General features: G+C 44.8%; 1 protein-coding gene and 1 long non-coding RNA gene across 2 annotated transcripts in view; one reads left to right on the top strand and one right to left on the bottom strand.

Moving 5' to 3' along the window:
• Igdcc4 (immunoglobulin superfamily DCC subclass member 4) overlaps positions 1-8,118 on the bottom strand; it is a 37,881-nt gene extending 29,763 nt beyond the window's left edge. The window contains exon 1 of the mRNA XM_078049452.1: positions 7,967-8,118. Coding sequence (XP_077905578.1) covers positions 7,967-8,042 — 76 coding nt within the window. The 5' untranslated portion in view covers positions 8,043-8,118. The remainder of the gene's footprint in view (positions 1-7,966) is intronic.
• LOC144377720 (uncharacterized) lies at positions 7,743-14,028 on the top strand. The gene is made up of 2 exons (XR_013438741.1): positions 7,743-7,989; positions 8,491-14,028. It is a non-coding gene; the product is annotated as an uncharacterized LOC144377720 (long non-coding RNA).
• Positions 14,029-24,796: the final 10,768 nt, after the last annotated feature.

Here is a 24,796-nt window from a genome sequence, read left to right as displayed (position 1 = left end):
CCTGAGATAAGGGAACTAGGGCAGAATCCAGCGTGAGGGACTGAAGGTCAAGAAGGTCCTATGCAAACGACTACCTCTCTTAATCCATCAGAGAGGTTCTGCTGGACATGTTCAGCTGCACAGCTGGCCTCAGGACTGGTGGGTGCAGGGAGGGAGAAGGCAGCACCTTCCTTTGCGGAGTTTCCATTCTAATTGAAGAAAGCAAACAGGCATTCAGAGCAGTCACGTGATGGTGGTGGCAAGACCACTGATTTGGGGCAGAAGATAAAGATTACAGTCTTGCTGCACTACCTATCAGCTGTGTGACAAGCCACTTAACCTCTCCAGGACTGTCTCCACGTGTGTAAAATGGAGATGACACTGAGAGCCTGTGAGAATTAAACGAGATGATATATGTCAGGGCTCCGGCCAGAGCCAACGGCCATCACTCCAGGAACAGGAGCTCATTCTTTAAGTGCACTTTCTCCGCTGTAAAGGTTGCAGGAATGCTGACTGCTGTATTCAACACTCCGATCTTTCTATCTCTAAGACCCTGAATTTCCTGACTGAAACACGGGGTTGGAGGAAGGCAAGCCCGGGCTCTCAGCCCAGTGGCTTCAAAATGCCCTGTTCCAGCCGCTGAGCAGTTGGTTTGGGTTTCAGGGGAGAAAAAAGCCCCACATGACATGAATCCCTGGGCCCTCGGGCAGCCTCCCCGCCCCCTAAAGTACGTCCAGGGCTTGGAAAATCCCCTGCCGTGCTGAACAAACAATGTGAACAGTTGGGGCCCTGAGCAGCTGCTGGGTATGTCAGCAGCCTGGGCTCTGGCGGGCAGGATGGCGGCCAGAGGGGCTGGCGGCTGGCTGGGGAGCCCAGAGGAGGCTCCGATTCCCTTCCTGAATATTCATGGATCGGCAGATGTCTGGCTTCCCCGCCTCTGAGGAAGCCCAGCAAGGCAAAACAGGGAAACCAGCAGAGATGGAGATGCAGAGAACAGGGGGTCCCCCTCAGAGAGCAGCAGTGCTGTGCCAGGATCCCAAGATGACCCATTTTAGTGGAAATGCCTGTGAAATCTGAGGATCCTCATTCAACAAGTGGGGAACTTGAGGTCCAGAGGTGTGTGAGGATGGTGCCTCATATCTCTGGGAAGCAAGAGTCTGGGTGAACTTCCTCTGACTTTTTTTTTTTTTTTTGGACACCATATATTGAGCTCAGGAACATTCAAACAATGAGCCACACATCCCCCATTTATTTAGAGATAGGGTCTCACTGAGTTGCTTAGCGCCTGCCCTTGCTTAGGCTAGTTGTGAACTCTCCATCCTCCTGCCTCAGCCTCCTGAGCTGAGGGGCTGGGATTACAGGCGTGTGCCACTGTGCCCAGCCTTTCTTTGACTTTCTGGAGATGAACCCAGCATTGCACCGACACTTGCTCCTGAGTAAGAGGTTTTTCTCTGCCTCAGTGCCCCACCTGACTTCTGTGCCTCAGACTGGTACTTTGGGGACTCCATCCACACTGCCAGCCCCTCTATGAGGCTGCGCCTGCTTTCCCCAATTGCAGTTTTTCTTGAGTCTCACATCAAAGGCCACTTGAAGGTCCCCTATTTTTCCTCTTGCCTAAACAAACATGGGATGTGATGGGACAACTTTGACTTTGGAGTTAGAGTCCAGCTCTAGGTCCAGTCATTGGTTGCATGATCTTGGGTCAGTTTCATTCCTCTATTCAGCTTCAGTTTCCCCAACTTAAAATGGGGAGTCTCCAAATTTCTCAAACATTTTCATCAAATTCTCTTAACAGCAGAGAAGGTACATATGAGGTGTCCTGTTTGCCTGAAATGTTTTTATTTTTAAACTTCTAGTACACTGTTCATTCTTTTCTACAAAGCAGCAATGTTTTGTTTTGGTTTTTTCAGTACTACGGATTGAACTCAGGGCATTCAACCACTGGGCCACATCCCCAGCTCTTTTTGTATTTTATTTATTTATTTTAGTTGAAGATGGACACAATATCTTTATTTTATTTTATTTATTTTTATGTGTTGTTGAGAATCAAACCTGGTGCCTCACTCATGCTAGGCAAGTGCAGTACCACTGAGCTACAACCCCAGCCCTCTTTTTGTATTTTATTTAGAGACAGGGTCTCACTGAGTTGCTTAGGACCTTGATAATTGATGAGGCTGGCTTTGAACTAGAGATCCTCCTGCCTCAGGTTCCCGAGCTACTGGGATTACAGGTGTGTGCCATCTCGCCCAGCTGCAATGTTAATATAAATGTGATTCCTTCACCATCAAATCTTTGTTTTAAGTCTAACCACATTGTAATTTATTTTTTAAATTTTGTATTGGTACATCATAGTTATATATAATACTGCATACAATCTTTTCATAAAAGTGATGCTCTTAGGAGCAGACCTTGTTTGTCTAGCTACCCCTTTCCTGCCACCACCACCACCATTGCACTGCAGGGCAGACCCCTAAAGCCCCTCCCACAGGATTTTGAGCGGTCCCTCCCAGGCCTGGGTCTGACACACCATGCCTACCAGTGGACATTTGCTGGGGCCAGTTCTCTGCCTGCAAGAGTCCTCCCTCCGCCACAATCCCTTCTCCTTAATCTTTTCTGTGACACCTGGTGAGACCCAGAGTCTCTGCATTTGGGAACCTCAGAGCCATTTCTCGGTCTCTTTTTTTCTGACACATTATTTTACCCACTTACACTGATTTTATGAAGCCAATTAGAACTCAGACAGAAAGGAGATTCGCTGCCATTCCCAGGGTCATATCGGTGCCCTTTGGTGGGCCGAAGGGAGCCCAGGGTGAGTTCCAGCCTCCAGGGGAAGGGAGTGGAAGAGGGGAACAAAGCCAAGTCCCTCTCTCCATTAGGCCAAAAAATTGCCACAAACATCAGTTCCTTGTCACTTCTACGTTTCAGGACCCAACAAATTTGCAGCTTGTTTTCCTCGGGGCAGTTCTCCAGGACACCACCACTGCGCTCTCCTCCCAGGGGACACAAGTCAGTTTCTTCCAGAGCCTGGGCCTCTCCCTTACCCGCCGCAACCCCCCCCCCCCGCGCCCCCGCCCTCTCCTCCCCGCACTAACCCCCGCCCTCTCCTCCCCGCACTAATCCCCGCCCACCAACAGCTGGAAGGAGAGTTGGGGCGTTGCCTGGGACACAAGGAAGGCCTTGACCCTCCCTCCGGAGTGGAGAGGCTCACTGTCAGCAGCAAACTACACCGGGTTTGGCCTGCCTACCTCCTGCTCCCCTGAGACTCCCACCAGTCCCCCGCCATACATAGCAAACCACTTTCAGTTCCATGTGCCATAGGCGCTGTTTCCTTTCCCTGGAACCTGGTGTGACACTCTGTCTGATTTTGATACCTCTTCTTCCTCCGCCCCACAGAATGCTGGGCATCTGCATCAAGGTAGTCATTGCTCTAGGATTTTTTTTTGTGTGTGTGTGTGTGTGTGGTGCTGGGGATTGAACCTAGGGCCTTATGCATACCAACTGAGCTACATCCCTAGCCCCTTGGTCTAGATTTTTGACTTTTTCTCCAGTTAGGCAACAGACTTATGATTGCTTTCTAGCCAGCTGTGTACCTCTTTAGTGTCTAGAACAGAGCCTGACACATAGAAGGTGCTCAATACACATAACTTGAATGGATCGGTGGGCATGCAGAGTCACTCGAAAAGATGAGACAAAAAGCCCCTCATGCTTTTCCAAGCCTCAGTCTTCTTATCTGTAAAAATAATAGCAACTCCCTTAGGGTTGGGGGTGATGCAAATAATACTTCTAGAAACTCCTGAGCATACCACACAACACCTACTAGACACCTAACAAAATGCTTCAAAAGCACACAGAACAGCAAATGCACACTGAAAGAAACTCTACCTAAACCTTACCAGGGCTAGGAGCTCATTAGCTTCCCTGTTCTCCTGTTATATGGCTCAATGGTTAAAAATATCTTTCTCCTGCACCCACCTGTGTCTCCCAGTATGCTCTCTGCTCACTCATCAGAACTCCGTCCTCCAAACTATGTGACAAGATAATGAGCCCCTTATCAAATCATCCAGGAGTCTTGGGTCTGCACCTGAGAGAGAGATTATTGATCTTCCACTTCCCTGACTCCAAGGATTCCACCATCCTCCAAATCCAAAGGATGCCTGAGCCCCAGCATTGAAGAAGCTGGCAGCTCTGCTGGCTCAGAAGACAGCATGTGGGTCCTTCTTCCCCAACTTCTAGCTTCAGTCACCCACCTCTGACCAGGGTAGGGTCCTGTCTCTCAGGGCCACTCTTACTCCTCCTGTTCTCCTGGAAACCGGGAGCCCCCAGGCCTGTCTAGCAATGACATCTGTTTTGCATCTGGAATTCTATGTCACAAGACTGGTTGCTCTACCTCAGAGACACTGGAGGGAACTGAAAGAGTTTGAGGGGTGAGACAAGGAAAAGGGTGGATCCCAGATTGACTGAATATGGGGACAGGGCAAGCCTGAAGCTGATAATTTCTCATTTGGTGGAGAGAAGAGAGAAGTGCAAAAAGGGTGAACTTGGGTATGTTTTGTTCCAAATCCCTGGAAAGGGTGGCTGCTCTGGCCTTATAGTACAATGTCCAAGAGTCAAGAGACTGGTTCTAGCCCCAGTTCAGTCTCTAATTATGTAACTTTGGGAATCATTCCATTCTCATCTGTAAAATGGGTTTATGCTAAAAATTATTCCTAGGTCTCTTTCAGTGCTGATATTCTGTATGCTCTAATTGTGAGACCCCTTAACTTTAAGAGAAAAGACAGGAAATGTTAATTTTCACATAAATGTGCTATTAACTAGGCGATGAAAGTGCTTATAGGATCAATGAAGGTTTCGATAACTTTTGGATAAGATTCACTATTAAGAGAAGTTCCCAATGTTTGACCTGACTCCTAACCTCAAAGATGGTGTTTAGAGAGGGCCACCCCAACTGACTGAGACTGGCCTCTGAGCTTAGAAATGGATGGGAGGGAAGGAGGTATTCCCAGGTGAAGAGAATGCTCCCATGTCCTTGGGGTCCTCCTGTTGTTATTCACACCCCAAAGTCTAACTTGGGTGGAAAGGGGAGTCCCACTTCTTTCATGTGGTGAAAAAGCCCAGCTTTCCATCACTGTCCCCAAGCAAGAGTTCCTTTCCTAAAAAATGTTTCTATGGTCTCCAATCCCTGACTCAAGGACAATGCTGACAAGGAGAGGGGCAGTCACTGTCATAATCCTGTCCCATGGTGGGGTGGCTGATCAGTCTATTATTTTTTATTTTCCTCTTCCTTACTCCCTAACAAACTTTTTTTTTAAGAGAGAGGGAGAGAGAGAGAGAGAGAGAGAGAATTTTAATATTTTTTTTTTTTTAGTTTTCGGCGGATACAACATCTTTGTTTATATGTGATGCTGAGGATCAAACCTGGGCCGCACGCATGCCAGGTGAGCGTGCTACCGCATAAGCCACATCCCCAGCCCCCTACAAACTTAATCTTCAGGTCCTCCTGATTCCATTTCCTTAATATCTCTAGGATCCAGACACTCTGGTCACCCCAACTGCTACTTTGCAAGTTGCCACCATCCTTTCTTTTGGATTACTACTACAGCCTCCCAAGAAGCTGGAGCTTCCTGCCTCCAGGCCTGTCCAATCAATTCTCCACACTGGCTGGAGTGAGCTGATGCAAAGCTGAGCCCAGGATTCACCAGGGGCTTTCAGGCCAGAAACTGTGGCAGAGCTGACACTGCCCTTTGTGAGCTGAGTCTGGCTGCCCTCTTCAGCCTCCTCTCCAGATACTCCTGATCCCTGGCCCATCCCACTCCTACCTGCCTAACTCCCACAACTTGCATTCTTAACTTCAGCGGGATTTAGTTTCATTCAATGATATAAACTTAATCACCTCTGAGTATTTATTTGCACATGCTGTTCTCTGGAAAACTTTCTTGTCATCATTATCCTTGCACAGGACTGGCTCCCCCTCTGTTCAGTCTTATTATTCACCACTTTCTCCAGGAAGCCTTTCCTGACTTTCCCAGACTGGCTTAGGAGCCTCTTTTCTGCAAGGTATTTGTCAGTTGTCTCCCTCCACCCTACAACTGAAAACTCTCCACTAGGGACTTGGTCTGACTTTTTATTTACTATATTCTAAGCACATGCTAGCCTATAAAAATTGTTCAGTAAATACTGTGGAACGAATGAATGACTTTGGTCCAGATTACGGTGGTTAATCAGAACTCTATAGGTCCCCAGGCCTGTTGGGCTTTGCACACTCAAAGGAGGGGGGTCAGGGCAAGCAGAGTAGATGTTGTACCAGGTCAGAGCGCAGGCAGCTTGGACCCTCCCCCGCCTTGTGCACTCAGGAGCCTGGAGAGTCCAGGTCTCCAAAGGGAAGCTAAGCCCCTTGCCAGAGGCCCCAACGGTATTCCATAAAGCGTGGGTGCAATTCCTAACCCTGATCCTTCTTTGCTGGGTAACACTAAGTTCATTCCAGGAGCTCTTGGAAAGGAAGGACGGGAGAAGGGGCAAAACTGTTTTTTAATCCTCTGGGCTCTGGGAGGACAGAAGCCTCTCTGACACTTCCTGGCCGCTTTCACCTGACAGAACTCCGAGGGCCCCCAGCTTCCGCTGCCCAAGCCAAGGCGTCCAGCCCAGTCCACAGTCCAGGCTGGAAAGGGGCGTGTCTTTGTACGGAGAGAAGGGGTCCCAATAGTTCCTTGCACTTTCCCACCCGCGGTTTTCCTGAAGATGGGCTTGGGGTTGGCCAGGCTGAGGCTCCTTCCCCCCGCGACATCGCCCTCCCTGCCTCTCTCCCACGTGGCCTGGCTGAGTCTCTCTGGAAAGCCGCAGCAGCTGGAGAGAAATCCCCCTCCCCACCCCCACCGACAAGTCCCTCCCCGACTCTCCCCGGACACATCCTCAGCTCCCCCCTCCACAGGGAAGGCAAGAACTAGGCGAACAAAGCGGGCAGCCCATCCCCCTCCCAGCCCTACCACCTACCGTCCCGTGGGCCGCCCAACAGACGCACAACCCACCGAAAGCTAGAGGCTGTGGGTAGAAGGAGCCCTGGCCACACCACTTGGCGGTTCCGTCACCCCCGCCCCAGCCCTCTCTCCAGCTTGGGCAACTGTGGCTTCTGGCCCTACCCCTACCTCGCCCTGGGTGGGGAACTGGAGGAGGCCTTGCTGACCTCGTCCACGCTTTCCTGGTCGGCCCTTTGGGGGTGGGGCAGGCATGACACGCGTCCCATCCTGAGACTGTTGGAAACGTCCGTGAAAGCAACTGGTTTCCTGCCCCATCCCCCAATCCACTCCAGGTCACAGGTTAGGGGGAGCAAGACCTCCACTCCCACCCCCAACTGGCCCTAGGGACCACACCCACTGGGCAAAGTTGAGTGTTTTGTCACTGTCTTCCTCAGTCAATCTGGAATCTACTGCTGTCCCCCCAAACACGGACAAGGACACTCCCCAAAAGCCAAGGCCAAAATATTAGCTCAGCCCCATAAACACAGTTACACACGCACTCGACACAAATGGAGGTGCACGCACACACTCCCACTCCCCTCCTCTTTCTCACACACCTTCAGCCCGGAGACACATGCGGGCACAGCAGAGCATGCCCTGAGCGAGCCACCGACACCACAGCCGCTCGCGCCACGGATGCCGCGCTGCGACCATGGCACGCACTGCGGACACGTACGCCCGTAGGACACCCCTCAGTCTCACACACACACACACACACACACACACACACACACAACTCCAGACTCTGCGAACCAAGGACACACACCCCCTGCGGACAAGAACGCTCCGCAAACGACCCCGGCCGCGTCCCGCAGTCCCCACGCGCAGGCATAACAGGCACAAGGACTCGCGACCACGGCCCCAGCACTCACTCGGACCGGGGACGCACGCCAGCCCCACAGCCCAGCGCAGCCCTGGGCGCGGGCGCACCGACCCACCGCAGCCACTCCCGCCACTGCCGCGGCGCCCGCCCTTACCGCGCGCGGCCAGCAGGCAGAAGGTCAGCGCGATGAGCCCGCGGCCGCGGCCACGGCCAGCGTCCCCCCGCGCCATGGGGCCGGGTCGGGCCGCCGCCGCCTCCCGGCGCCTCGACCGCCGCCGCGGGGGGAGGGCGCGCCGGGCGTCAGTGGCCCGGGGAGGCGCGGCGCCGCGGGCGGGGGCGCGGCCTCGGGGGCCCGGGCCCGAGCGGGGGCCGGGGCCGCTGCCGCCTCGCCCGCCCCTCCATCGCCATCTTGGGCGAGCGGCCCGGGCGGGGGCGCCCAGTGAGTGCGGCCGCCGCAGCCCCACTGGGACCCTGCGCTGCGCGGGATCGCTGCTCTGGCAGGGTCTGGGCTCCAGTGCCTCGCCTTCTCCCGGTCTCCTCGGGGCCCCTCTGAGGCCGCTTGTTTTGGGGTCTGTTTATCTCTTAGTCTCCCTGCCTCTGGGTCTCCGGGTCTCTGCCTCGGTGTCTCCATTTCTTTTCCCTATCACTGCCTCAGGGTCTCCTTCATCTCTGTTCCAGGCTCAATGGAGGCGGATGCAAGACCTTGGTCTCAGTCTAGATGGCCCTCTTTTGCCACCAAGCTCTGTCCATTCCATTCCAGCTTAGGTCCTGGCCTGAATCCTGTTTCACTTCTTCACATGCCGCATCAACAGACCCACTGAGGACAGACAGTACTATATTCAGACTTCGCTTCAACTGTGGGAGGAACGAGGAATTTTGCTTGCTCCCATTTTACATACCGTGGAACTGAGGTTTGGACATGTGAAGTGAGTTTCTGAAGGACAGGAGATCAGGAAACAGCAGATGCAAGACCTGAGTCCAGGAGATCATCATCTCCAATTCCTTTCTCTGTATCTGCTGTCCAGCATTTATTGAGCTACCCTTTCTCCCATTCTTCACCTGTGCTTTGTCTAAATGGCATACCCAGATTAGTTGCCCCAGTATCCCACAGATATTTTTTATTCTAGAACCAGGGATTCAGTCAGAGAGAGGCGTACAGATTAAAAGATCTCTTTAAGGTCCCTCTCAACTCAAAGATGCCATAGTTCTTCCATTCCCTGTGTCTCCCAGTGTTCTGTGAGTTACATCCCTCTTGTCTCTGTACCAATTTATTGTCAGTTAACCATTATCATGCCTGTACTTTGCAAATCTAAAGGAATCTGATATTTATTCATTCACTGACAGGCCTCATTTTTTCTGGACTCCTCAGCAGCATTTGATTTGGTGGATCACTCACCGATCCTTGGAACGCTTGCTTCCTTAGAGATCTCATCTGGTCTTCAAGGCTTTGAAGAGCATCTTTATGCTGGTGATGCTCAAATGTATACCTCCAGCCTGGACCATCTCCTCTGAAGCCCAGATTTGGGTACTCAGGTACTTGCTCAAAGTTCCATTTGTCCTCTGGTTACATCCTGATCTTCCCATCAATCCTACTCCTCCCATAGTCTTCATTTCAACTTCTAGCAGCTTCATACTTCTTATTACTCAGGTAAAAAAATGTAGAATCTTTGATTTCCCACTACTCTCTGATTCTACCACTTTGCTCCAAGCACCCTCCCCTATCACGTTATTACAGTAGCCTCCTCATGGCCTCATTTCTGCCTTTGCCCCCCTTTAGTCAATAAAGCAGCCAGGGTGGCTCTGTTAAGATGAGATCAGGTCATATCTTTGCTCATAACTTACTGGTGGTTCCTATCTCAGAGCAAAAGCCAAAGTCCTTCTTACGACCCACAGGCCTGTCTGATCTGGAGACTTGTTTTTCCTCTCTATCCTCCTTTTCTATACTGTCCCCTTTGCTCACCACCTCTCTGGTCATAATAACCGCTGTGTGGAATTGGATCATATGTGGCGCCCCTCTTCAGAACTTTGCCCAGCCAGTGCAAATCTGGAGGTCTATGCCTCGTCCTAAGATTTCCAGGCTTCCTCCAGCCTCCCCTGCTATCTATCCCTGTCCCTCTTTCCTGCTCTATTCTTGTCTGCAATACTCATTACTTTCTAACAGATTCTCATTCTATTTCTTTTCTTCTGTTTTTGTTTGTTTGTTTTGCAGCTCTGAGGATTGAGCCCAGGGCTTCATGAATGCTAGGCAAGCACTTTAAGGTTGAGGTACACCCCCAGCCACCCTCAGCCCTACTTATTTATAGCCTGTCCCACCTCCAATGTGAGCTTCATGAGGACAAGATTTTTTTTTCCCCCAAATCCTGAGAATTGAATCTGGGGGTGCTATGGTACTCTACTACCGAGGTACATCCACAGCCCTTTTTATATTTTAGATACAAGTTCTTGCTAGGTTGTTCAGGATGGCCTTGCGCTTGTGATCCTCCTGTTTTCACCTCTGAAGTGACTGGGATACAGGGGTACTCTACATACCCAGCAAGGACAGGGATTTTTACTAGCTAGGTTCACTGCTAAAATCCAAGGATCTAGCACAATAGCCAGCACTGTGTAGGTGCCAGGGGCCAGGGTAAAAAGTTACTTTCTACAGGATCAATAGGGTCCTAAGTGATATGGGGGTGGCAAGGAGGATGGAAGCAAGAGGGAGAGTAAATGTGTGTGGGGCCTGGCAACATTAAGTCTGAGGAAGAAGGCTTCACAGAACTGTTGATTATTGTGGATTTTTGAACTGGGTTTTGACAAGTTAAGGAGATAGAACTGATGGGTATGGCAGCAGAAGCACCCTCTGCAGAGGCTCTGTTCTGTGAGAGAAGAGGAAGTGTTCTAGAAGTGGCAGATTCAGTTATTGACTCCACAGAGACTCAAAGAGCTATCATGGGTCAGGCCCTGCTCTGGGCTCTGGGAACACAGTGATAAGTAAGAGGGCTCATGCCAGCATGGCACTTAGGCTAGCAAGGGAGACAGGCAAGTAGGCAATTATAATACCATGTGAGGTAGGCCATGATGTGGACAGGGAGGCAGGGCACTCAGGCCAGACTTGGGGAGAGGCAGGAAAGGGTTTCCAAGGAAATTCTAAGCAAAATATAAATGTGCACTGGGCAGGAAAGCAGGGGCAGGAGATGAAGCCAGGGAGATGGGGCCAGATGGGCAGGTCTTATATGTCCTCCAGAAAGCAGCTGATGATTTAATTGTCACCACAGAAAGAATTCCACAAGCCATACAAAAATCAAATTAAAGCCAGATGCGGTGGCATGGGAGACTGAGGCAGGAGGATCCAGAGTTCAAAGCCAGCCTCAGCAAAAGCAAGGCACTAAGGAATTCAGTGAGACCCTGTCTCTAAATAAAATACAAAATAGGACTGGGGATGTGGCTCAGTGGTCGAGTGCCCCTGAGTTTCATCTTAGGTATCCCCCCCACCAAAAAAAATTAATTTCATATATCAGAATTTGGTTGGGGGTGTAGCTCAGTGGTATAGTGTGTGCTTAGCATGTGCAAGGGCCTAGGTTCAATCTTCAGCACTAAGAAAAAAAAAATTTCTTTTCCCTCAGCAACAGGCTCTTGGGGGAAGACTATGTAAGTGTGAGATGAGGGGAGAGAGTGACAGGCTCAGGCCAAGCAAACTCAGTATAAAGAATAAGAGCCATGGTTCTTGACCTGTGTCTATTACAGGCTTACTGTGTGACCTTGGGGAACTTCCATTCTCTCACTGGGCTTTGTCTCTGAGAAAACTAAAAGGGCTAGATATGCGGTACATTTCTAACCAGAAGTTCCAAAAAGTTCACATCATTAAAAGTAGATATGGCACCTGATTTATTTCTTTAATCAATCAATCAATCAATCATTCAAATATTCTACTGTTTTCTCTTTTCAAATGGTACCATGGAAAGCTTCCAAGTGAGTGTGGCGTGTTTCTGGGTAGCGATCATGGAAGGATTGCAGAACATATCCAGATGAACACTATTAGGACTTCCATGAACTTTTTTTTTAATCATTCAACAATTAAATTTTTGTCAATCTTAATTACATTTTGTTTAATTTATAGCCATGTTGGATCATGAGAAGGACATGATAGGAGATATGAGGAGCACCAAGAGCTAATCTGATGCTGAGGAAAAAAATGATAATTTTGCAAACTTGCTTCAGGCTGATCCTTATCAGAAAATAATGTTATAGTTTTTTTTTTCAGTACCACTGAATTATATCCATAGCCTATTAATTAATTTATTCATTTATTTATTTCACTACTAGAGACTGAACCTAGGGGTGCTTTACCACTGAGCTACATCCCCATCCCCTGTACTTTTTTATTTTGAAGCAGTGTCTACTAAGTTGCCCAGGCAACTTGCAGATTTCCTGCCTCAGGCTCCTGAGTTGCTGGGATTACAGGCATGTGCCATGGTGCCTGGTATGTTGTAATCTTCTAATCAAGAGGCATCAGTGAAGCTGGGGATGTAGCTCAATGGTAGAGCCTAGCACGTATAAGTTGCGTAGCACGCATAAGGCACTGTGTTTGATCCTTAGCACCACATTAAAAATAAATAAATGAAAACAAAGGTATTGTGTCCATCTACAACTAAAGAAAAAATATTAAAAAAAAAAAAAAGCCAGCTGGGCACAGTGGCACACACCTGTAATCCCAGCATCTTGGGAGGCTGAGACAAGAGGATCATGAGTTCAAAGCCAGCCTCAGCAAAAGAGAGGCACTAAGCAACTCAGTGAGACCTTGACTCTAAATAAAATACAAAATAGGGCTGGGGATGTGGCTCAGTGGTTGAGTGCCCCCGAGTTCAATTCCCAGTACCAAAAATAAGTCATCAGGTTAGGGATATAGTTTAGTGGTAGATATTTTTATATGTATACCTAGCATGTTCAAGGCCCTGGTGGGGAAAAAAAAAAAAAAAAAGGAAGAAGGAGAAGGAAGATATCATTAGGTTCTATAAGTAGAGTGGCATGTGCCTTAGTTCCAATTATTCAGGAGGGCGAGTCAGGAGGATCACTTGAGCCCAGGCATTTGAGGCTAGTCTGGGTAACATATTAAGAACCCAACTTAAAAAAAAAAAAAAAAAAGATGAGCCAGGTGCAATGGTGCTCGCCTATAATCCCAGTGGTTGAGGAGACTGAGACAAGAAGATCTCAAGCTCAAAGCCAGCTTCAGAAACTTAATGAGATCCTGTCTCAAGATAAAAAATAAAAGGGACTTGGGATGTGGCTCAATGGTTAGGTGCCCTCAGTTCTCTGACACTCTTCCCTTCAAGAAGTAGAGTTTAATTGGCCTCCCTTTGACGCAGCCTGACCTTAGTGACTTATTTCTAAAGAATAGTGTGTGATAGAAGTGGACTTTGTGGTTTCTGAGGTTCATCATAAAAGAGGATGAAGCGGGTTGGGGTTATAGCTCAGGGGTGGAGCGCTTGCCTCACACATGTGAGGCACTGGGTTCAATCCTCAGCACCACATAAAAAAATAAAGTAAATATTTTTTTAAAAAAAGCAGGTGAGGATGAAACTCCTGCCTGGTGCTCTCTCCAAGACTAGCACCTTTGGCCCTCTGAGCCACTGTGTAGGAAGTCCAGTCACCTTACAGCCACCATGCTCCAGAAACCTTGTGTGTGGGGGGATCCCATGGAGATAGCCATGTCAGCTGTCCCCACTCCCTGCAGTTTGAATCTGTCCAGCTCAGGAGCCAAACATGTAAGTGAGGAGGGCTTCCCCAGTGCCTCAGTGCCAGAGACACCCCACCCCAACCTGCCCAGCTAATCTCCAGCCTGTGAAGGATAGCAGTGGTAACAAGTGACTGCTGTAGATTTGCACCAATAAGTTTGTTATTAGTAACAGAAAACCAGAGCAGTCGATGAAATCTTTATGGGCTGGGTTCACTGTTAGAACCAGGAAGATAAAAGATAATTATCTTCACTCTCTGACCATCTGAGCCAATGGGCTAGGTCTCATCCTGGGATTCCTTTCCATACCGTTCTCATTAAGTCCCTAACCAATTTGTTAAATTATGAGATTTTAAAATTTTCACCTGGGGCTGGGGATGTGGCTCAAGCGGTAGCGCGCTAGCCTGCCATGCGCAGGGCGCTGGGTTCGATCCTCAGCACCACATAAAAGTAAAATAAAGATATTGTGTCCACCTAAAACTAAAAAATAAATATTAAAAAAATTGTCTTGTTAGTGCATTTTTGTTTTTCCCAATTGTCTGCATTAAAAACATAATATTAATACATACATTAAATTTTGTAAGCAGAAATAGTAAATAAAACTTAGAGGAAAAAATATGCACAGTCTTCAGTTTGAGATGATGAAAAGGTTCTGGAGAGAGTGTTGATAGTTACACAAATTTGTGAATGTACTTAATGTTACTGAACTGTACACTTAAAAATGGCTAAAATGGGAATATATATATATATATTCATTCCCCGCCCCAGGAGTGCCTAACTACAGAGCCAAAACCTCAACCCTATTTTTGTATTTTATTTAGAGATAGGTCTCACTATGTTGCTGAGGCTGGCTTTGAACTTGTAATCCTCCTGTCTCAACCTCCCAAGCTGTTGGGGTTTCAGTATGTATGTATATTTTACCACAGTTAAAAAACACATACAAGGGCTGGGGATGTGGCTCAGCGGTAGCGCGCTCGCCTGGCATGCGTGCCGCCCGGGTTCGATCCTCAGCACCACATATCAACAAAGATGTTGTGTCAGCCAAGAACTAAAAAATAAATATTAAAAAAAAAATTCTCTCTCTCTCTCCCTCCTCTCTCACTCTCTTTAAAAAAAAAAAAAAACTTATTTCCTTATTTAAAAAAAAAAAAAAAAAAACACATACAAGAGCTGGGATTGTGGCTCAGCAATAGAGTGCTCACCTAGCACGAGCGGGACCCAGGTTCGATTCTCAGCACCACATAAAAGTAAAGGCATTGTTTTGTGTCCATCTACACCTAAAAAATAAAAATTAAAAATAAAAATAAAAAAACACACAATCAGGGACTGGGGTTGTGGCTCAGTGGTAGAGCACTCCTCTAGCATATGCAAGGTGCTGGGTTCAATCCTCAGCACTACGTAAAAAATAAATAAAATAAAGGTATTGTGTCCAACTACAACTAAAAAATATATATTAAAAAAAACATACAATCACTTAAAACTCGAGTTTGCACTAATCTGTCTATACCACTCAACAGGCACTAGATTATTTTTTTTTTTTTGAGAGAATGAGAGAGGAGAGAGAGAATTTTTAATATTTATTTTTTAGTTCTCGGCAGACACAACATCTTTGTTGGTATGTGGTGCTGAGGATCGAACCCAGGCTGCACGCATGCCAGGCGAGCGCGCTACCGCTTGAGCCACATCCCCAGCCCACTAGATTATTTGTCACAGTGATTTTGTCCTTTGTGTAATTCAGTCTCAGTGTTGCATCTCAGACAATACCAGAAGAAGGTCCTTGGGGGCAGAAAGTGGTATTCTATAGGTGGGCATACCCACAGAACACTCATAAACCAACTGCCTGGAAATCAGAGCACATTTTCCTAAAGAATCAACACACTAAACAATGCTATGCTCAGACTAGCTACTGAAAACCTACTTAGCTCATTCAATATCCAAAATCTTATATATTGTTAATGAAAATATACTGCAGAAAAACATTGCAAATACTAGCAATTAAGCATATATGGATGGAAACTTTAAAGAGTTTGGGCTTGAATCAATAATAAATATATAAACTAGAGAAAGATTATTATCAAGGTAAAACAAAGACTGGGCATAGTGGTACACATCTATAATCTCAGCAACTTGAGAGGCTGAGGAAGCAGAATTGCAAGTCCAAGGCCAGACTGGGCAACTTAGTGAGATCCTGCCTCAAATCAAAATGAAAAGGGCTGGGGTGTAGCTCAGTGGCAGAGTGCTCCTGCGATCAATTTCCAGTGTCCCCCACCCCCAAATATAAAGAGTTCAGTTTATTACACAAATTCCTCTCCAAGTACATTTGTATGGTCATAATGATGTGAACATTGACTATTATCTAAGTAAAATTACACTAGAGGGTCTGGAGTTGTGGGGTTATGTTGTGAGGCTCTGGGTTTGATCCTCAGCACCACATAGAAATAAATAAATGAAGTAAAAGTATTGTGTCCATTTACAACTAAAAAAATATTTTAAAAAATTACACTAGAACTCTACTGAAAGGATCAGGGTACGGGAAGTGTGGGGGTGCTTAGTGGAAATGGAGGGTAACACATAAATTCTAGTCTTTCATAGTAGGCCATCACTAGATAATGCATTGAAACTGAACGAGATCAGAGTAAAAATATAATCGTGGTATTTAGAGATTAGTTATAGAACTTAACTCTATTTGCCCATAGAACCATGATAAAATCAAACATTTATATATATATATCTGAGAGATGACACAGGGCTCTACACTGCTCAGGCAGATGCTGTCTTGCCCCATGCTGCCACCAGTCCCTTCTGCTTTCCAGGCAGATACTGCTCTGTTCAGCCTGTTTCTGGCACCATCTTGATTGTTCCCATCAACAGCTTGCTGCTGCCTGGAACCACTGCTCCTAAAGGCTACCTCTGTGCAAAGCCACATTGCCCCAGCAAGACTAGGATTCAGATGGCTCCTTTTTGGTCCCCCTTTATGAGGCCCTGCACATCCAGCACAGGAGGCTGAGATCTTCTCTCCCCTGGGTCTCTGGACCCTCAGCCTGCAGCTGGACATACTGACCATGGCCACAAAGGAGCACCTTCAGCAGAACTGAAGGGTCAGTGACACTAGTCATTTTGTCCATTCTTTTGGAAGCTGGGTCCTCCCATGAACCTGTCCTATCCAGCAGCCTTTTCTCATCAAAATACTGCCCCACAACCTGTCCCCTCTGGCTCAAACTAAGCCTTCTGAGGTGAAGCAAGCAGAAGAGCTAGGGGCAGATGCACAGCCCCCCTTGACTCCCCCCTGCAAGGCCCTTCCCACTCCATCCCCAGCACTTCCACCATTTCCCACCATCCTCTTCTTTAACTCTCCTTGTCTGTATGTAAAGTATTATATTCTCCTGAAATGAATTCCTCCCACCTGGGGAAACCTGCCTTTTAATGCCTAATCCAAATATCTCTTCCTTTGTTCAGCCTTCTCTGATCATCCTCTTTTCTACTGCCCAGAGAACTAATGTTTGTTGAGTACTCTGGGTCAGACGCCAGGAGCTTTGCATGTGTTTTCTCATATCAAACCCACAGTAACTCCATGAATTAACTCTATGCTACAGAGGAGGCAGCTAAAGCACTTGCCCAAGATCACACGGTAGGTAAAAATTCAGTGGGAGACAGGATGGCAAGTTCTCTGGGTCAATGCCCACACTAATTTCTGTCCTGCTCTGCCTCCTGGGGGCTCAAACTGCAGTCAACACAACTCTCTTTGTACTGATCCCCTTGTTTATACATCCATCTCTACTTCTAGATGCAGAGCCCTTTGAAAGCAAAGAAGGTGTCTGTCTTTTCTGACATTCCCCAGATACCTGGGTCTCTCAGCATGAGCCAGGCTTATGACAGCTGCTCAATTCGTGTGGCTTGCTTATGGATGAGTGAAACCAGGATTAGCATTCCATTTTTTTTTTTTTTTGCACTGTGACTGTGGGCAAGGTATATAATCTCTCTGAGCTTAATTTCTTTCTCTGAAAAAGAAAAATGACGGGCTGGGGTTGTGGCTCAGAGGTAGAGTGCTCATTGAGCATGTGTGAGGCGCTGAGTTCAATCCTCAGCACCACATAGAAATAAAATAAAGGTATAGCATCAACCTATAACTAAAATAAATAAATATTAAAAAAAGAAAAGGAGAATGGAATAATACTATGCCTCATTGATATCCCTATTGTGTTGTGAAGGTCAAATTGAACAGGATGAAGCAGTGAGGAAACCTCTCTAAGTGGTTGGGCATTTGGAATACAAATATTAGCGGTTAGTACTCAGAGGGGATATATCACTTGCTCACAGGTCAAGCATGTTATCACTACCAAAGTCCTGATGCTTGATGATACCTCTATTCAAAGCAAAAATGTAATACAGGAAGGTCAGTGCCTGGGTCAGCAGGTGGGAAACAGCTGAGGCCAAGACCAAGTCTGGGCACCCCCATGGGAGACTTCTATTACCCACCCTTGCGCATGGCCCAGAACCTGCTGTTCTCCCAAGGTCCCTGAGGCTGAGTCATGTTCCTTTCCTCTGCCAGTATATCTTCTCCCAGGGATTGGGCCTGATAGCTCAGGTCCTGGAGAGCAGACTCTCCCACTGGCAGCCACGGAGAGGTGGGATCAGGTCAGCAGCAGGAGTGTCAACTTCAACCTCATAAATCATTTCTGAAGGCCCATCCCATGCCAGGCCTGTACTCAGCACTCTGGCCTCAGCAACTCTCTGAACGTATTAAATCCCCATATCAGGGCTGAGATTGTGGCTTAGTGGTGGAGGGCTTGCCTGGCATGTGGGGAGGCACTGGGTTCAATTCTCAGCACCACATAAAAATAAATAAAGTATATAATTTGATGTATGTATGTGTGTGTGTGTGTGTGTGTATATATATATATATACCCAACCATATTAGAGTCTAGGAAACCCAGTTAGGGAAGCAGAGGGTTTGCTTAAGATCAAAACTTCTGGATTTGAATACAGTTCTATCTCTTTCCAAATTCCCTTTTCTTTCCCACACTCTTCCTTCTCTCTTGGGTAAGTTTAGGGAGACTTATATCCAAGATCCATCCACTACATGCTTTTTGGGCTCTGTCCCTGATGGAACTTAGATTTCAGGCAAATACCATATTTCTTTGATTCTAATATTAATTTGTGTGTGTGTGTGTGCGCATGTGCACACGCAGTTTGAATCCAGGCCTTTGTGCGTGCTAGGCAAGTACATTCCAGGCCTTAATTCATCATATATTTTCTTTCTGTCTTCCTTCTTAGATTGAGAATTGAACCCAGGGCCTCACACATATCAGGCAAGTGCTTTACCACTGAGCTATACTCCTGGCCCAGACTTGGTTTCTTGAAATATAAGTTTAGGAAAACAATTAGCCAGGATAGTTGTCCCTACTCATCTCCAGGAATCCCACCACTACCACCACTGCTATCCTCATTAGAAAACACCCTGCAGAAGTAGCCTAGTTATTTTAGCATTCTCTTCACAGGTGCAGTTCTTTGTAGGAAAGTTCTCTGGCCAAGATGGTTCTGAAAACCACATAGCTCTTGTGTAAAAATGAGCTGTCCATGTTGGCTTAGTTAATGAGCATGTGTATAGTTGCAGTTGCATTCCTAAGCATGTATACAAACACTTCCAGGCAAGCAGTTTATCACTGAACTACATCGCCAGCCCTTTTTATTTTTTTATTTTGAGACAGGGTCTTGCTAAATTGTACAGGCTGACCTTGAACTTGGGGTGCTCCTGGCTCAGCCTTTCATGTAGCTGGTGTTACAGGCATGTGCCACTGTTCCTGGTTGTGTAGATTCTCTTTTAATCAATCAATATGACTATGTTGTAACAAGTTCCCATCTTGGCCTCAGCTTCTCATCTGTAAAGCAAAGCAGTTGATTAGATGATTTCCAAGAATCAGTTCTGGCTTTAACATTTTGTGAATAAGATCTTCCATTACTCTCTACCTCAAAGACTCTCCACTCTGTCTGCACACTAGGATCTCTCAGGGAGCATATAAAAAAAAAAAAAGTAAAAAGATGGTAAGGACCCCTCCTCCCTGTTTTGTTATAATTGATCCTTAGAGGGATTCATACATTAGTGTTTTCAAAAGCTCCCTGGGCAATTGCAATATCAATTAGGGTGGTGAGGCACTACTTTTATAAACCTATTGCCTCAATGGGAGATAAAGAATAGATATTCCAGGGCCTGGGGTTATAGCTCAGTGGTAGAGGGCTTTCCTAGCATGTGTGAGGTACTGGGTTCAATCCTCAGCAAGCATCACATAAATAAAATAGTTATCATGTTGATCTGCAACTAAAAATATTTTGAAAGATAAATAAAAATTCTAATGATCTTTTTCCTCTTCCACGGTTCTATTTAAAAAATATGTATATATTTCTTTAGTTGTAGATGGACACAATACCTTTATTTTTATTTGTTTATTTTTGTGTGATGCCGGGATCGAACTCAGTGCCTCGTGCATGCTAGGCAAGTGCTCTACCACTGAGCCACAATCCCAGCCCCCATGGTGTCCATTTTTATGCAAATATTATTCTGGGTTTTTTTGTAACTGTGGCTCTGTAGTATGTCTTGAAATCAGGTATAGTGATACTTCCAGCGTTGTTCTTTTTGATCAAAGCTGCTTTGACTGTTGGGGATTTTCATGTTTCATATGAATTTATTTATTCCAGTTCTAAAAAGAATGTCTTTTATTTATTTATTTTTTATTGGGGATTGAACCCAGGGGCACTCTACCACTGAGCTACTGAGCTACAACTCAGCCCTATTTATTTTATTTTTAAGAGAGAGTGGGAGAGAGAGTGGGGGAGAGGAGAGAGAGAGAGAGAGAGAGAGAGAGAGAGAGAGAGAGAGAGAGAGAGAGAATTTTTTTAATATTTAGTTTTTAGTTCTTGGCGGACACAACATCTTTGTTTGTATGTGGTGCTGAGTATCGAACCCGGGCTGCACGCGTGCCAGGCAAGCGCGCTACTGCTTGAGCCACATCCCCAGCCCTATTTATTTTATTTTGAGACAGGATCTTGCTAAATTGCATAGGCTGACTTTGAACTTGGGATCCTCCTGCCTCAGCTTCCAGGGTTCCTGGGGTTATAGGCACACCACACAGTATTTTATTTTTTTTGTAGCTATTGTGAATGGGTTGGCTCTCATGATTTCTTTCTCAGCAATCTCATGATTGATGTTTAAAATGCTGTCAATTTTTGTTATGCTGATTTTGTATCTTTCAACATTACTGAATTCTCTTATCAGTTCCAATAATGTTTTGGTGGAGTTTCTAGGTTTTTCAATGTATAGTACCCTAACTGCAAATGCATAATTTGACTTTTCTCCTCCTATTTGTATGCCTTTTCTTTCTGTTGCCTAATTGCTCTGGCTAAAACTTCTAGTACTATGTTGAATCAAGAGTGGTCAGAGTGGACACCCTTATCTTGCTCCAGATGTTAGAAAAAATGCTCTCAGCTTCTTCCCTTTCACTATGATATTGCTGGTGGGTCTGTCACACTGAGGTGTGATCCTTCTATACATGATTTGTTCAGGGATTTTGTCATGAAGGAACCTAAGATTTTATCAATTTTTTTTCTTGCAACTATGGATATGATAATTTTGATAATTCATTCTGTTGATGCAATGTAATACATTATTGATTTGTGTATGATGAACTATCCTTGCATCCCTGGGATAAATCCAACTTGATCCTGGTGATTTTTTTTTTTTTTTTTTAATGGTGCTGGGGATTGAACCCAGGGCCTTGTTGCAAGGCAAGCACTCTAACAACTTAGTTATATCCCCAGCCCATGAATGGTCTTTTTGATGTGTTATTGGATTCTACTTGCAAGTATTTTGTTCAGAATTTTTCAGAACTCATGTTCATCAGGGATTTTGGTCTATAGTTTCTTTTTATGTGTGTGAACAGGAAGAGTTCCCAGAAATAAACTCAGACATTAACAGTAAATTGATTCTTAGCACAGGCAACAAAAACATACATTGGGTCAGGCATGGTGGTGCACACCTGTAATTCCAGCATCTCTGGAGGCTGAGGCAGGAGGACCACCAGTTCAAAGTTAGCCTCAGAAAAAGCGAGGCCCTAAGCAACTCAGTGAGACCCTGTCTCTAAATAAAATACAAATTAGGGCTGGTTATATGGCTCAGAATTCCTGAGTTCAATCCCTGTTACCAAAAACAAAAATAAAAACAAAACAAAACCAAAAACCAATCAAACAAACAAAAAACATACATTGGAGAAAGGACAGCCTCTTCAATAAATGGTGCTGAAAAAAAAATGGACATCCACATGCAGGCGACTGAATTTTGATCTCTCTTACCCTGTACAAAAACTAACTCAAAAAATGAAACAAAGACTGAAAACTAAGATTTGAAATTATAAAACTACTAGAGGAAAAAATGGGAGAAGCAGTTCAAGATATTGGCATAGGCAATAACTTCTGGATATTATCCCAAAAGCACTGGAAATCAAAGCAAAAATAGACAAATAGAATTATATCAAACACAGCAGAGGGCTGGGGATGTGGCTCAAACGGTAGCACGCTTGCCTGGCATGCGTGTGGGCCTGGGTTCGATCTTCAGCAACACATACAAAGATTTTGTATCCGCCGAAAACTAAGAAATAAATATTAAAAATTCTCTCTCTCTCTTTCAAAAACAAAAACAAACAAACAAACAAACAAAAAGCAGCAGAATACAACTGATACTAGGATTGCTGTATGTAAACACATGGATGTAAAACCAATGTGATCCTGTAATCTGGACACGTGGAAAAATGAGAATTCATACCCTATTTGAATCAAATGTATGATATGTCAAGATCATTGTATTGTCTTGAGCAACTAATAAAAGAATTATATCAAACTAAAATGCTTCTGCATAGGAAACAGTAAAGAGACAACCTACAGAATGGTAGAAAATATTTGCCAAGCATTCATTGGACAAAGTTTAGTATTAAGAATATCTAAGGAGAGGCTGGTGATGTGGCTCAAGCAGTAGCACACTCGCCTGGCATGCATGCGGCCTGGGTTCGATCCTCAGCACCACATACAAACAAAGATGTTGTGTCCACCGAAAACTAAAAAATAGATAATAAAAAAAAATATCTCTCTCTCTCTTTAAAAAAATAAAGAATATCTAAGGAACTTAAAAATTAAACAACAAAAACCTGAGTAATTCAATTAAAAAATTATCAAATAATCTGAATAAGACTCTCCTCAAAAGAAGAAGAAATACAAACTGGGTACAGTGGTCCATGCCTGTTATCCAGATACTCAGGAGGCTGAGGCAGTCAGATCGTAAATTCAAGGCCAGCCTCAGCAATTTAGCAAGCCCTGACTCAAAAATAAAAAGTACAGACACTCTCTTAGTACATGAAAAATTATATTAATAAGTTTGTTTTCTCATTTTTAATGCCACAATATTCCCGTTTTGCAGATATTCCTATGTATTAATCAACTACTTGGTTAGTTCAGTACTTCAGGCAAATAATATAGTTCCTCACAAATTAAAATGTTAAAAAAAAAAAAGAGAGAGAGGCGTAGGAATGTAGCTCAATGGTAGAGTACTCCCAAATTTAATCTCAGAACCAAAAAACAAACAACAACAACAAAAAAAAACCAACGAATACATGAAAAAAATGCTCAATATCAGTCATTAGGGAAATGCAAATCAAAATTACAATAAAATGTCACTTGTTAGAATTGCTATTATTAAAAAAGTACTGATGGCAAGGATGTGGAGAAAAAAGAAGTATCATACACTGTTGATGGGAATGTAAATTAGTGTAACAATTATGGAGAACAGTTCGAGGTTCCTTAAGAAATTAAAAATATACCACTATATGATCCAGCTATTCCACTTCTGGATACATATCCAAAGGAAGTAAGATTACTATACCAAATAAGTGTATACCTATGTTTTTTGCTGTACTATTCACAATAATTATGAAATCAGCCTAGGTGCCCACCAACAGATGGATAAAGAAAACGAGATATATGTATGTGTGTGTGTGTATGTATAGTATGTGTATATATAGTTTTATCTGTGGATTATTTAAGGTGATAATTTTATTTATTTTTAAATATTTTTTAGTTGTAACTGGATACACATCTTTATTTTTATGAGGTGCTGAGGATCAAATCCAGGGCCTCTCACATGCTAGGGGAGCCACTCTACTGCTGAGCCACAATCCCAGCCCTAAGGTGTTAATTTTATATTACATGTGAAATCTAGTTGTGCCTATGGAAATTAATATATGTATATTATATATATATATACATTATATATATAATATCTATGGGTTTTTGTTGATTTATGTATTTCTATCCTTAAATGTGTGTGTGTGTGTGTATATATATATATATATATATATATATATATATATATATGTCACCCTGTGTGTGGATACATATACACACACATATACAATGGAATATTATTCAGAAATATCATTTGCAGCAAAATAGATGGGACCAGAGGTCATTATTAAATGAAATAAACCAGACCCAGGAGGACAAATGCATGTTCTCTCTCATATGTGGAAGAGACAGGGAGAAGAGAAGTTGACCTGAATGGAGATTACTAGAGATTACTAAAGACTATGAAGGGGAGAAGGAAATCAATGAAGGCTGGACGTGATCAGTGCATGATGTATGCATGTTTTGAAATATCACACTGAGCTCCATTAATATGTACAATTAATAGGTGGGTCTAGCACACATGCTTGTAACTGCAGCTACTTGGGAGGCTGAGGCAGGAGGATTCCCAGTTCCAGGCCAGTCTAGGCAACTTAGTGAGATCCTGTCTCAAAATAAAATGCAAAGGACCAGGGAAGCATCTCAGTGGTAGAACAGGAAAAAAGAAAAAAGAAAAAAAAATTTTAAAGGAGTCTTGTGAAGCTGGTTGGCTCATTTTATTCTTCACTGAAACCAATACTGGACAGTAGATAAAGACCTTCTCCATTTGCTGAGTTACAGTAAACTTTCTCATGTTGTAATTGGGATGAAGTATGCAATTTATAGCAACAGCTAGATTGAAGGGTGGGGAGAGAGAAAATCCTAGAGAAAGTAGTACACATTTTCATTGAGTACAAATATTATACATCAGTTAATAATTTTATCATCAATGCCAATAAAAGAAAAACTTACAAGCAACTTGGTAGATGTGCTTAGGAATTTATAATTGATCATTTAGAAAACTCTAAATGGAGGTCAAATACTTCTTATTTGGAAATTTTTTGGTATTTAAGT

Source organism: Ictidomys tridecemlineatus, chromosome 5 (genome assembly GCF_052094955.1).
Source record: "Ictidomys tridecemlineatus isolate mIctTri1 chromosome 5, mIctTri1.hap1, whole genome shotgun sequence".
NCBI classification, from domain to species: Eukaryota; Metazoa; Chordata; class Mammalia; order Rodentia; family Sciuridae; genus Ictidomys; species Ictidomys tridecemlineatus.
This window is presented reverse-complemented; position numbering and strand designations above follow the sequence as displayed.